The sequence below is a fragment of the Labrus bergylta genome, chromosome 19 (assembly GCF_963930695.1).
Source record: "Labrus bergylta chromosome 19, fLabBer1.1, whole genome shotgun sequence".
Lineage (NCBI taxonomy): Eukaryota > Metazoa > Chordata > Actinopteri > Labriformes > Labridae > Labrus > Labrus bergylta.
The window spans coordinates 16,800,469-16,814,805 of NC_089213.1; the positions used below are offsets into that span (position 1 = coordinate 16,800,469).

At 40.3% G+C, this 14,337-nt stretch overlaps 2 protein-coding genes across 3 annotated transcripts; both read left to right on the plus strand.

The window, feature by feature from the left end:
• Positions 1-908: 908 nt before the first annotated feature.
• On the plus strand, positions 909-3,600 carry LOC109994631 (cytochrome c-a). The gene is made up of 3 exons (XM_020648063.3): positions 909-1,114; positions 1,543-1,720; positions 2,383-3,600. Exons 2-3 carry the CDS (start codon positions 1,552-1,554, stop codon positions 2,526-2,528), a joined length of 315 nt encoding a protein of 104 aa, XP_020503719.1. The 5' UTR covers positions 909-1,114; positions 1,543-1,551; the 3' UTR covers positions 2,529-3,600.
• Positions 3,601-4,007: 407 nt separating this feature from the next.
• On the plus strand, positions 4,008-14,273 carry wu:fc38h03 (acetylcholinesterase collagenic tail peptide). 2 transcript variants are annotated; one of them, XM_020648062.3, is made up of 18 exons: positions 4,017-4,445; positions 5,057-5,178; positions 5,297-5,406; positions 5,509-5,628; positions 5,849-5,893; positions 6,024-6,050; positions 7,186-7,257; positions 7,329-7,391; positions 8,022-8,048; positions 8,142-8,186; positions 8,458-8,493; positions 8,566-8,646; positions 9,057-9,153; positions 9,501-9,640; positions 9,741-9,860; positions 12,013-12,142; positions 12,585-12,687; positions 13,414-14,273. In XM_020648062.3, the coding sequence occupies exons 2-18, from the start codon at positions 5,076-5,078 to the stop codon at positions 13,481-13,483; spliced, it is 1,389 nt and encodes a 462-aa protein (XP_020503718.1). In that variant the 5' UTR covers positions 4,017-4,445; positions 5,057-5,075; the 3' UTR covers positions 13,484-14,273. The 2 variants fall into 2 exon arrangements, with proteins under 2 accessions (XP_065804429.1, XP_020503718.1); XM_065948357.1 differs by having other exon boundaries at positions 4,008-4,445; positions 5,297-5,628.
• The last annotated feature ends 64 nt before the right edge of the window (positions 14,274-14,337 follow it).

Sequence of the window (14,337 nt, forward strand, 5' to 3'; positions counted from 1 at the left end):
ATAAAAAATATATATATATATATTGAATCTGTTCTGTTTTGACGGACCTCCTACACAGAAAGCTGTCAGGGCAAGAAAAGTCACCTCTGTTCAAAAACACATTAAAGGCTGCATTCTTTTTCAGTGTGTCAGTTTTTCAGACCCTGGGATTTTGCTGATTCACTGTTACAGTATAACTTGCTGTGAGGTGCCTCAATACAGAGGGGTGGGTAAATAGTCATGATGGTATAGTTCACCTTTGCTCAGTCAAAAAGTCAAGAAAAAAAGAATAAATAAAGGACATTTCAAAGCTTTTTACTATTCAAGTATAATCAGCGTGGCATATGTGCATGCACCATATCTGTTGCGTTGTGTTTGTGGGAGAGACAAACAATTCTGCAAGTTTTAAACTCCTAAAGAGTTACTCTCTGTGACTTCAAATTCACAAATACACGTGTGACTATTTTCTTCAAGTAGGCCTACAAATGCCACCGGCAGGTGATCAGGAGTTTTGCTCAGAAAATACCTTCATACCTACATATTTTCACAACACAACATATTTTCATATAGCCTATAGCCACTGCAGGGACATTACTGCGCGTTTAACCCCAGTGGCAGAATGCAAACCAGGGGAAAACCTGTTCTACTGCTAATGCTTCATTGCATGTATCAGTCACGCATGAGCACAGCCACAACACATTAAGCGAACATTATAAATCCTAACATTACACTAAGAAGTCAGATGACACAATTGAACATATAGCAATAATATTGATATAGTCATTTCTGAACAGCCAATGATAACTGTCCCCTATAAGCTACACTGGAAACAAACCTCACCTGCAGTTGAAGTCATAATGGGTGTCACTCAAATATTCGGTTTCTTCCTCTTTTAGTTGCGCCATGACTTTTCTCCGAGTCAGCCACTCCCCTCACGGGCATTTGAGATTCTTCAGCAATGAAGGTTCAGATCCGATCGTGTCCCCGAAGCAGCTAGTTTAAAAGCAGGCTGAACGGTAGATAGGCCTACTTCAAGATAACTGAGAGTTATACAACTCTAGAGTCTACAAAGTTTGACTCTGAAAAAAGGAGGAAACTTTTACCTGGAGGTCCTTGAACTACACACTGCCGTCAGGTAGGCTACTGCAATGATTGAAAAAAATATTCATAATAGCCATGGTTGATGTCCATTTACTGCCTAAATTGTGTCACTTTGCAACAGCCTTTCGTACATTGCATTATGCGCGTTCCAGTTTTAATAGGCTACTTCTTCCCGATGTAGTAAGTCTATACGACACAACTATTACCATTCAACGCGCAGTCTTTTTTATCCACGCTGGTAAACAAATTATAAGTTTGTGCTCAGTTTCAGATACAAACTGTTCAAGACTGTTTTCCTCTTAAATTTAGCGTTTTTCATCTTTTGTCCTTCTGTTATTACCAACATCGAATCCGGAAGTTTGAGGGTAGCTGAGTTTTCTCTACCCTCGGTGCCTTGGGGCAGTCAGCCTACTGTGCCTGAACTACACTTTAAACACACTGTGTGTTTTTCATCTCCTCCAGCGGCTCATCATGGGAGACATCGAGAAAGGGAAGAAGGCGTTTGTGCAGAAATGTTCGGCTTGTCACACAGTGGAGAAGGAGGGCAAACACAAGCAGGGACCCAACCTGTGGGGTTTGTTTGGAAGGAAGACTGGACAGTCACCTGGCTACAACTACACAGCAGCCAACGTCAACAAAGGTGCAGATAACTGTTTGCTCAATGTCAAATTGTCAGAATCGTGAACAGGCCACACAAGAGCATGCACAACAAAAGAAAGAGGTTCCATGTAAAATAATAATTCCTCCATAGTGTCTAAAGCTTTCGTTTTGTTTACACTTATACTCCAGGTTGTCACAGAGCGTATCACAACATATTACCTGTCAAAGAGCATCATGCAGACCTTGTGTATAGCCTATACCTTGAAGAAGTGTTCAAAGAAGTGCAGAGAAAAGAAAGAATGTGTCTTTTATCAATGCAGAATGGCATCATCATGCATATTGCATTTTAAGGTATTGTTTAATAAAAAAGAAAAAGGTATTCCAGTTCACTTGTTCACTAAACTGACAATTTTAATGTGGTTTTAACATGGTGACATATATATCGTGACTCTTTACTTAAATATAACAATAAAATGTGCCTCTGAATGTAAGGGCGGCGGTTACAAAGAGCGTAGGAGCTGCTGTATGTTGTGTCGTGTCAGTCAGAGCAGCAGGTCTGAACAGGCTGAACAGCTCTGCTCGAACACGAGGCAATAAAACTAAACACAAGCAGGAATCTCAAGTGTGACAATGCAAATGTGTCCGAACACGATAATGTTCAATATGACAAAAGTGTTGAACATGTGTGTTTGTTTCATTCAGGTATCATTTGGGAGGAGGAAACGCTAGATGTCTACCTAACAAACCCTAAGAAGTTCATTCCTGGTACCAAGATGATCTTCAGTGGACTCAGAAAGAAAAAAGACAGGAAGAATATCATCGCTTATTTAAAGGATGCCACCTCCTAGTGTTGTCAGTGCACAGCACACACACACACACACACACACACACACACACACACACACTGCTGTGGACATAAGCGCTAAACTGTAAGATCACAGTGTGATTTTTTTGTTTTAAGTTTGAGTCATAATTTGCATTAGATTTTTTAAATTCACATGACTACGTTGTGTTACTCTGGAGCATTGTTGCCACAGTGTTTCTGTGTGTGGGAGACTGTTTTTAATTATCACATGAGTCCGCCTTCAAGTTACATGTGGATTTTCCAGACTGTTCTCAGTTAAGGCTTCTTAAAGGGGCAGCGTTGCATTCGGACTTTCTGAGTTGTTTACCTACAAATAAGACTACTGCTTGCACCTAAACTACACACTTTGCATTTTTTGCCACTAGCTCTCCTGCTGCATTGTTTGTGGTTGTTTTGTTTTTTTTACTTCCTTTAAACGGGTGAACTTTAAAATTGTCTCTATTTTCTTCTCTTGTCTAAGCCGGGTCATCACTTTGATTTTACAAAGCTGCACTACAAAATACGTATGTTGGAATTTTTAAATGTTCTACTTTCATTTGACTTAAGAACGGTTGAGTTAGTCGTCTCTCAGCTGACAGGTTGGAGGTTCGATCCCCAGCTCCTGCTGCTACATGTCCGATGTGTCCTTGGGCAAGAGACTTAACCCCAAATTGCTCCTTCTGCTTTGTCTGCGACGTATGAATGGGATTATTTACTGATGGACATTTTACATAGCAGCCTCTGCCATTAGTGTGTGAATGGTGTGAATGTGTAGGTGTGACCTGCAGTGTAATAGTGCTTTAATAAGACTAAAGCACTATACAAGCTCAAGTCCATTTTCCGTTCAAGAACAGAATGTTCTGATGAAACTATATGTAAGTAACAAAGGTTTATGTTAGATTCATTACCCTTAAACTCAATGTATAATAAAAGGCTAAATGTTTACATTTATATACACTTTTTACAAGTTACTGTTTTATACCTTTGTTTTTTTCTTTTTTAAGCAATACCTTGTATTGAGTAACAGATGTGGCTTTAAAAACTGTCTTTGTGATACTAAAGTACTCTCACTGGGATTGCATTGTTTCCTTCCTCTTTGAAATGGCACACCTACTCGTTCAGTCACTTGCTGTACTTAATATATGTTTGTAGTTTGTGAGGTCATGAAACAGTTAAATTGAAACATATTTATAAAAGCAAAACTAAAATGGATGAATAGATGATGGTTTAACTTGACACAGCCTAGATACAACTATATGTCAAATTCCTAGATCAATATACTGTCCCTTTAAGGGAATAAAGGTTCTTTTTTAAATTCAGAAAGCTAGCCTTTGTATGAACAGCGTAGGGTAAATTCACACATCTATACAGTGTATTTGCATGTCAAAATGCAGAGTGAAGGTATGTAACATTTCTGAATATTGATTTTATTGATATATTTTCCATTAACTGATATGTCCAGCAGAGGGCGCCATTTCGCTACTATAGCGCACATCAGCGCCACTCATCGTGCCAAACGACTGTAAGCATTCTGATTTGAAATGTCAGAGCCATGCCAGCTATCCAGCACGTTGCTCTGAAGTCGATCCAGATTTGACAGCGCTTAATGAACCTATCATTCAGAGCCGCTGAGACGGGGCTGCCACCGCTGTGTTGGCCCCACTAGTGAGCATTTAGCACCGGGATTTAAAAAAAAAAAAAAAAAAAAAAAAAGGGCCCCTCCCTCCTCAATACTGGTGTTATTGATCAGCTGAGGGAAAGAAGCAGGCCGATAAGTGGATCAGATTTATTAGCGTTCCAGATTGGCTGCATCTTGCCAGAAGTCAGAGGAGCTACAGTCTGCAGGGCTGCACACCGAGCAGGTCACTAAGAGGAGCGCGAGCCTGCGTGTCCACAAGTGCGGCATCATCTCAAGTGGAAGGTAAGTGGTGCTCGTGCATTAAAAGGCATGGGTGTAAACGACACTGCTTGCATTTGTGCATTAAGGCATGCTTCACCTTTAATTATATGAGGAAGGGGAGGACATTTGAAGACGGTAATGAAGTTATGAATAACTGATGGGACACAGTGCAGCATGTTTTCTGCAAAACACGTGTCAAAAGGTTGGATCATTTTCAGGATTTGTAATATCTTCTATCCAATATCATTAACTTGCATTCACCAGATAAAATGTGACCACACTTGCTATGTTTGTGTGCATGGACCTGTGTCAGCCGCAAGATTGTTCTTTTATTTCTGTCATAATAAGCCTGTTTGTGTAGCCCCCCCCCCGCCCCCCCTCTGTTTTTAATTCTGGCACGAGGCTGAGGGTTTGGTGCACGGCTGGAATTACAGCGGTGGCTGCATCTGCTGCAGTCTTGAGCTGCAACAAGTTTATTATGCTATGAGGAGAGAGAGAGAGAGAGAGAGAGAGAGAGGCTTCAAAGGACTAAGGGAGGGACAATAAGGAAAACTGACAGCTACCAGTCAGTGCATTACGTTCAGGCTGCAGAAATAGAGTGCGTGTATGACAGCTTGTGGTGTATGTTTTAGGGGAAGTTAAACCTGCACGATGGAGCTGGTCAAACTTGCAGTGTCCTTGCACATTTTTCTGTGTCCTGCGTGGGCTCTACCCCGTCACTCCTACATGGACAGCATCCTGTCAACACACTCAGGTGAGTACTGCAAGTGTGCAAAAGGAACACATGTTGCATGCTTTTTTTTTTTCCACCATCTCAATTCATTATGACAGACTGATCACTAAATGCTGTTGGATGGATGTCTTTCCCTCAGTTCTCGGCTTGCTGGATGAGCCGTTGAGGTTTGACCCCTGCTGCCTCATGTCACCCCCTCCGCCACCACTCTTCCCTCCGCCGCCTCAGCTGTGGAAGCGGGGCATCCCCGTAAGTCACACATGCATAAATACACCCCATTTACACTTGTGTAATCTCACAGTAGATCACTTCCTTAACTTCCTATTTTTCTTTGAATTTATGTTTCAAAAGGATGGTATAAGCATCTTAGAGCCAAGTGTTTCTGGAGAAAGAATACCGGAAAAACAAAAACCTGAGACACCTGGGTGTTCACCTGGACCTCCAGGACCTCCAGGACCCGAGGGGCCTGAGGTAAAAAGAAAAATGTTGCAAACCTCCGATAAGGGGCTGCACCACTTTCAAGTCTAATTAAATCACAGCACATTAATCAGACATTGTACTCTGGATGGAAATATTATTTTAAAAAAAATCATGAAATGAAAAATTACCCTTTTAGTATTGATTTTTAACAAATGTACCATGTTTTTTTTAGAGTGTGTGAGCTGGATACAAATATGCTGTCATTTTTCAGGGTCAAAGCGGATTACCAGGCATTAGAGGACCAAAGGGGGAGAAGGTGTGTTGATAAAGCTCTTGAAATAGGCTTGTGATGTATTTTGCTACAGAAGTATTTCTGTTTGTGTCCTTGAGTTCCTCTTTGCTCCAAAGACCGCTTCATCTCCTCTACTCTCATTTGTCCTCTCCAGGGAGAAATTGGACGTCCCGGGTTGAAGGTGAGCCGCTCCTCCCCTCCTGCATGTCTTGATTCCTTGCTCATCTCTCTCTGGTCCATCTTGCATGTCCTTGGAATAATGGGATCTCAATATTTCTGCCTCTGTTGTCCCCTCGATGCATTCTAAATCTCTGTGATGTGATTTGTCTATTGATGCGCTCAGAATATCCTCTGCAGCTGCTAAATGGGTCAAGCTACATTAGTCTCAGAAGCTGCTCTGACCACGCAACGAAGGTTGATCACAACCCTGAAAGTCTCCTGTCACTCTTCTGCTCCTCACCTCTCTCTCATCTTTTCTTTTTCCTTGGTGTCTTCCTTCCCTCTTTTCCTTTCCTTGGCCTGGCTCCATTAGCCCTTGTGCTGGACTCAAGTCCTGCTGATCCAAGCTTCAGCGATCCACTTCTGCACTTTAATCTCCCTAAGTGCTTTCGCTCTCCATGATAAATCATTCCACACGGCGGCAGGTCCGTGGTGTCTCTATAGGCTGCAGTTTTAATGACAAGGAGCTAAATGAGAGTACACTGCTAGCATGGCAGCAGCTCTGGAGTTCTTGTCCTGGTGTCACTGAGATGTGGGGCTATTGTGTAATCTGTTTGGCTTTCCTGCTTTCAGAGAACTGGCAACAGAACAAGTTCTATTAAGCCTTTATTCCTGTCCACTAAAAAGCCAGTCTTAGTGGCAATATTGTGGTTTAGCATGTATGTTTTTTTACTCTATTACTTCTGGTTAAGAAATCTCAGGAGGTCAGTTTGAAGTGCTTCTGCCCCTTATTGATTCACAAGAAAATACTTTCTTGTGAATCAATTATCATTTGAAAATTATCATTTTGATCAACAGAGATATTTGTATCAGCATATAGAGCAACGTACAATAGCAGAACCAAGCAACAGAAAACAATAACAGCTTGTTATTGTCACAAAGCTATGCTAGCTGTTCCCCTGTTTTCAGGATTTAAGCTTAGCTCAGCATGCTAATATAACAGGGTATTAGCAATAGCCTTATGAATTTGAAGTCGACTTTAGAGGGATACAGATCATGTTCTGTAACTCTTGTCAAGACAGTGAATGGTAATGTTTGATCCAAAGTAAACAGAAAAAGCATTTATATTTTTTGCATCAATCTCTGTGTCTCTGTAGGGTCGTACTGGGGCTCCAGGCCTCCCGGGGAAACCAGGTCTACAAGGATGGCCTGGTCCAGAGGGACCTAAGGTACGTCCTATCCTCTAGATTTGCCTTAAAATATAGGATGAACTGTTACTTATTTTTGTGTCCTTTTTAAGGGTGAAAAGGGGGATCCAGGACTCATGGGATTACCAGGACTGAGGGGACCACCTGGAACAAAAGTAAGTCATATCTTTTTGACATCATAAGCAGAATTGTGAACATGTTAGCAAAGACTAGGGATGTTTCTACTCTAGCCACTAATGTGCCTGTTTATGAAATGGAAATTTGGAATTCAAATAAGTTTACCAGTCTAAAAGCAAGAAAATACTTTATATCCTGTGAGCCTGGTTATCTTTTCAGGCCGAGCAGGATACCAACTTGTGCGAGTATACAATGTCAGATTTGTTTGCAGAATGCTGCTAACATTAGCAGATGACACAGCCTAAATACAACTCTATCTCAAATTGCTAGATCAATACACTGTCTGTCATACTGCGCTTCTCCTATGACATGCCATCTGCCTACAGTGCTGGTTTACATCTGGGCAGTAGAGCAGGGAGAGCAGGCCCATTAACTGAAGCATTAACTACATCTAGTGGTGGATGGCTGCATTACAGCTTGGACACAACATTTGAGGACATGTTATATATTAATAGCTAACTGACTAGTAATTCTGGTGCCGATTTGTGAGGGTTAAAATGTTTAATCGTTTAGTTGACAAATACATCCCCAGTAAAGACAGACTTAAGGTTTTTGTCGACCATTATTGAGTTTCGATCTGATGTTGTATCACTTACTTATCTTTTCAGGGTTTGCCTGGTTACAAAGGAGATAAGGTAATTTAAGAATCAATTCTAACTGTACACAGTTGTAACTTTAAAAATACTCTATCCTTATTTTAGTGTTTTTCTCTTCATTCTTTTTAAAAGGGGACTCGTGGAGACCCTGGAGCAGCAGGACCAAAGGGCGATAAGGTTGGTGGAGAAATATATTAATTTCAGGCCCTTGTTATTTTTTAGATTTTGTGATGGTACTTCTTTGTGTCCCATTTATGTGTGTCTTTCACTAATGGCATTTTTTACTATGTTCAATACTTGAGACACTTTTTTCAGGTCCCTTCATTTCAGGCTCTTTTGACTCCTCTATCTCAAATTTGGAACAAATGATCATTAAACACTTTATGAGATCTGCTCTACTGAGTTAATGACTTTTCTCACATCATGCTCTCATTTCGTCTCCATTTAGGGCTCCATTGGTTTGCCTGGGATGCTTGGACAGAAGGTAAGAATGGTTCCATAATAACTACAGTTGAGAACAGGATTTAAACTGATCCTTCCTCAACTCCATTCCCAGGGTGAACAGGGACCAAAGGGAGAGCCAGGAAACTCAGGGAAGAGAGGACCCTCTGGACGGCCTGGGAAGAGAGGCAAGCAGGTGCGGAAAGACGTTGAAGAATAATGCACAGGGTGTTTGTTCCCTCTGTGAACAATATGTTTTTGACATATATGTGTAAGATGTTTGTTGGCATCAGAAGTTCCACACATTTAAACGCATTGTGACAGCATCAATTAACCCTGGTGTTCACACTTAGACTCTGTGAACGAAGAGCTATATCTTTCACCAGCTATATGTCACAACTTCATATCCAGTGCTAACTTTAGACTTACATAGGTGATGTAGGGTCTTTGTCATCTCTATATATCTATACATCACTCACACGTTTATTTTCCATGGACTAGATTACCAGAGCTATGCACAAGTGGAAAAAGCATGGAGGTCACTTCCACTGCATGTTTATGTATGCTTGTATTCCCTGATGTTTGGATGTTGCCTGGTTTGCACAGGGCATGAAAGGCCACAGTGGAACACCAGGAGTTATGGGACCCCCAGGACCCGCTGGTCCGAACGGACATCCCGGGCCACCTGGTCCACCTGCCTCAGGTACAATAGCTCATTAGTTAATTAACTTCAAATTTAAGTTTTAAATCTATACTACATAGACTTCATAAGAAGTTGATGTAGCCACCATGATGTTACACACTGGTTTGTCAACTTAAGTCTTAAAAACATTAACCTAAGTAACTAGTTAAAGAAAGTTACCCCCCATAGAGAGCTAGCTGTTGGTGAATTATAAACATTCATCTCTTCATAATAGCCAGAAGATCATGATTAGCGCTAATGTATACATTAAATAGTACAAGTTGCCACTTTGTGTTATATCAAAATATGATGTAGTCACATGAGTGTTAAAGTCATCTTCTTTGCCACACATTCTTTGATTTTTGCAGGTCTATATCTAGTGGGGGAAAAGGGAGAGAAGGGTCTTCCAGGTCCAGCAGGTCGTTGTGACTGTGATTCTACCCATGGTGCTAACAATGCTCCTTTTGGAAGCTACACACAGCGGACTGATCCTAACAAAGTCCCTGCAGTAAGACACTGTTCAGTTAAAACTGCAACCTTACAATATCCACACTCAAAGATGATAAATCATTTCTCATCAGCTTTACCTTTCTCCTGTATGTGTGTAGATATTTGTTGTAAACAGTGAGGAGGAGATGGAAAATCAACAACTGGACAATGCAATAGCATTCAGGAAAGATCAGAAGATGCTCTACTTCAAAGATAAAGACGGATGGAAGCCCATTCAGGTGATAACTATAAGAGTGTTTTAAATCGCAATACGACGTATTTACACTGGATTTTCTAAAAACAAGTGCTAGATGCTGTCATTTTTCAAACATTGACCAATGAATACATAACCCCTAAACACACTATCAGACATGTCTTTTGCTAACAAACTGATATATCTGTAGAATGAATTTGAAAAATTGTCTGCAGAATAAAGACTTGCAACTTAAGGGGACATAGAACTGAAATAACTTACAAGCCACTTTTAAAGATAAAGATAAAGATAAACTTCATTGATCCCCCGTGGGGGAAATTTATGCATTACAGCAGCTCAAGAAAACAGGGGACGGGAATATAATTATTAAAAATAAAAATAGAAGTTAAAAATCAAATCAAACATATTTACATCAGTTAAATTAAAAAAAAAAAATTAAAAAGAAATAACTATTTAGGGACAAAGCAACATACAGTACATCTAATATAACAGCATACACTGCTTTATTTGAAAGATCTATTTTAGAGCTTTTATGCCTTTATCTGATTAGACAGCATATAGAGTAATCACCGGAAATCATAACTTAATGAGTCATAAGTCATAAGTTCATATCATCATAAGTTTTATTTCGTTTTTACCAACAATCTGTTTCTACAGCAGCTGAGTCGTGTGAGGAGGAAGCTTAATGTTACAACCACGTCGTTCATAACAAGCCAAATCAACTTGATAACGTAACCGAATAACAATGTGCACAAACAGATGCACTTACAGTACAAAACACCAGCAGAAGTTGGCATCAAACAGGAGAGATACAAAAACAACCAGTACGTTTATACAAGAGGGGACGTGAAAAGAGTGTTTCACAGTACCATGAGTTCCTGTCACAGTGAACATGAGCAGGAGGGGCAGAGCCAGCGCAGAGTGTGCACTGATTTATCCCTGATTACTCAGAAGATAAACATGTTAGGTTAAAATGGCTTGAAGAAAAAGAGGATTTTCTGGCACAAACTTCACCAAGTGACAAGGTGCACGAAGAGTGAAAGGCTTAGAAGAGGTCAAAATGCTCCAGCAACACTTGTAGTAAGAAGATCAACTTAAAATGGACCATGTTAAAATGGCTTCCAGAAAGGCCTACTTGGGCTATCATTATAATAATAATAATAAAGTTTATTTATAAAGCACTTATCAAAACCAACGTCACAAAGTGCTTTACAGAAAAAAGAAAAGAAAAAAAAAATCCCAACAAATACACAACAATAAAATCCTATTAAAAGCTTGAAAAATAAAACAACAGTGCAGCAATCATTCAATTAACAGACAAAAGAGAAACAACCGAGACAAAGATTGGTTAAAGTTAACAGTGAAACAAATAAAACATCCTGGATGAAACCAGGATTATAAGAAGGCCTTACGATAAAAATGTGTTTTTAAAAGTGATTTAAAAGAAGATACTGATGTAGCTAGTCTGAGATCCTCAGGCAGGTCGTTCCACAGCCGAGGAGCCCGAGCTACAAATGCTCGATCTCCTTTAGTTTTCAAGTATGAGGTGTGAACAGTAAGGAGGGTTCCTGCCTGAGGATCTCAGGTTACGCACTGGCTGGTAAGGGGACAGCAGTTCAGAAATATATTCTGGGGCCAGACCGTGAAGTGCTATAAAAGTAAGAAGTAAAACCTTAAAATCAATCCTAAAAGAAATGGGTAGCCAGTGGAAGGTCATTAAAACAGGTATTAATATACCTGGGTGTGGGGCCTAGGTTAAGTCTGTGTAGGAAACACTGGAAGTTCATTACCTTAATGGTAATGCCCCCTGGCATAATACAGAGGGCGCTGCAATGTAGGCTACATTCAAACAAAAGGTCAGGGGGGGTTTGATCCCCAGCTTCAGCAGACACATGTTGAAATGTCCTTGAGAAAGACACTGAATCCCGAATTGTTCCCACTACTGTGCAGCGATGTGTGAATGTGTATGAACGGGATTCGTTAATACTGATGGACACTTTATGTAGCACCCTCTGCCATCATTTTGTGAATGTGTGAATGAGTGAATGTGACCGGTGGTGTAAGAAATGCTTTGAGTGGTCAGAAGACGAAAAAAGAGATACACAAGCTCGAGTCCATTTACTATTAACCTATGCTTTCTCAGTGGCTAATAAGGTCGTCTTTGATTTGGTTTGAAGCCCTTCCAGCCGTTCCAGTCCACAGAGAAAGTCCCGGACAGAGTTGGTGTGTGTGGGGATGGAAAGGTGCAGCCTCAGCACGGAGAGGAGTGTGATGATGGAAACCAGATCATCACTGATGCTTGTCTCAGTGAGTAACCTGCAAGCTTTGTTATTCTTTATGTAAAGGACCATGTATGACAACAATTTAGACCAATAACTATGCATGTTAGTCTTGAAAACAGAACAGAGTAAGTTAGACTTTTTGCTGCACAAGCACCACTTTGCTGTCTCACACCCAGCTGTTCATGAGATACCCTGCAGAGCGTCGCCACAGTGCACCACAGAGTCTGAGCCCACAGGGCAGCGCATGAAAGCAACGCACACTATGAAACTTTTCCTTGATCTTTCATTAATCTTGCCCTCTCTTTTCCTGCCATCCTCTCACTTCTCCTTTCAATTAAATTAGCAGAAAATGCTGTATTGGCATCCCTGAAACACACAGGAGTGCCAAAGCATTAGTAATGTCTTCTCTCTCTTTCTTTCCTCCCTTGCTCTCTCCTTACTCCTGCGTTTTCCCCATGTCCCCTCAGACTGTAAGTGGGCCTACTGTGGAGACGGATACCGACATGAAGGCATGGAGGAGTGTGATGGAAAGGACTTTGGTTATCAGACCTGTAAATCCTATCTTCCTGGGTATGTTTTTTTTTTTTTTTTTTTTTACTTTATTGACCTGCGTCTTTGGGCCACCATTCCTCATCTTCTCCTTGGCCAAGATAGTGCAATTAATTTATTTAAAAAAAATCTGCAACCATCTTAAGCTAAAGACTGTACAGGTCACTTAAATTATATTATTTACTTTTATTGATGATGTCTCTTAAATGAGGCTGCATTATGCTGCCAGCACTTACTGTATCATGAATTATAACTTATATAAAAAAAAAATCTATTTCTTAAAGTTATACAGTAATTCAGAAGTTTGGTAAAATATGCATATTTGCTTTTTTACTGAGAATTGAAAAGATTGATGCCATTCGCATGTGGGTTAATTTAGCTTAACATAATGACATGCACAATTCCTGTCCAACCAGAAACTATCATTTTAAAACCTTTATTTGTTTGGCTGGTCAGAACTTCAGATACTGATCAAACCCACTTGTCAAACATTTTGACAAGAGCCAGAAGGCTGCCGTTTCATAATGTTTTGAGACTTCATGCTAAGCTAAGCTAATTAACTGCCAGTTCTAGCTTCATATTTGATGTGCAGAAATAAGACTGGTATTAACCTGCCATTACACATTTCCCAAATTGATAACCATGTCTCTAAAAAAAAGCTATTTGAGGTTTGCAGCCCAACTTCTACCATTACTCAATGTAACTATTCACTTTTGAATAATACATATTGTTCCTTGTCTTCTGCAGGTCCTTTGGGCAGCTCAGATGCACAGACTCTTGCCTCATTGATTCCACTGGTTGCAAGTACTTCACCTGAACTGAAAAGTGGAAAAAAAAAAGAAAAGATGGGCATCTCTACTTAATTACGGGGAATGTACTCCAGATTTCTCCTGAAGTTTTACCCTTTAAAAGTTACCTGCTGGACTAAGAAAGAGTCCTCAAGGGAAGCTCTTGTGCCTGCTCTGAGCCATGAAAAGTCACGGGAGTCTGCTTTGAATGGACCCGTCTCCCCCTGGTCTTTAACTTTATTGGACTCAGGGAGCAGCTTTATGTAACTGTCCCTCTATCGGCTGCAGGACTGTTACGGACACTTGTGATGACAGGGAACCTTTAAATGATTGTATCATATTAAATACTTACAATGTGTATGACTTGCTGACTGTTGATATAGAAATAAGCTATTTCCTGATCTTATTTTGTAATGAGTAAGGGTCAAATAACCTTTTCTTAAAGAAGCAATGATATTGCTGATGCTGATGACTGTAGTATGCAAATCCGGGGTGTGCAAATGTGTTTACTCCTGTGCAAGACATGTAAAGTGCAATGTTATAATATTGCATGATAATGTGTACCAGAACACAGCTAGAAACTTTATATTGTGCTGTAAATGTATCGCCTACGTTTTCCCAATTCAAATGGATGTCTCGATATAGCCCAGACAAAAGATATGTGTAACACTTAAACAAGAAGAAAACAACAACAGTACCCTCCAGCAGCATGAAGAAACTGCTCAGTTAGTAATTCAGTCAAATATGATCAGTGGATACTCTTCCTGCATGACTGTAAATTTACTAAAACATGATACTCAAATAAAGATTGTAGGCCAAACACATCAGAGTCCTGATTCCCTGAGTCAAAGTGTCTGTGGGCGGGGTTTAAAAAAAAAAAATC

Excerpts from the sequence above, each read along its gene's own strand:
- LOC109994631 (XM_020648063.3), top strand. The coding sequence starts at position 1,552 with ATGGGAGACATCGAGAAAGGGAAGAAGGCGTTTGTGCAGAAATGTTCG. Across the intron at positions 1,721-2,382 it reads AGCAGCCAACGTCAACAAAG|GTATCATTTGGGAGGAGGAA; the intron begins GTGCAGATAACT and ends TGTTTCATTCAG.
- wu:fc38h03 (XM_065948357.1), top strand. The coding sequence starts at position 5,076 with ATGGAGCTGGTCAAACTTGCAGTGTCCTTGCACATTTTTCTGTGTCCT. Across the intron at positions 8,494-8,565 it reads CTGGGATGCTTGGACAGAAG|GGTGAACAGGGACCAAAGGG; the intron begins GTAAGAATGGTT and ends CTCCATTCCCAG. Across the intron at positions 9,154-9,500 it reads ACCTGGTCCACCTGCCTCAG|GTCTATATCTAGTGGGGGAA; the intron begins GTACAATAGCTC and ends TGATTTTTGCAG.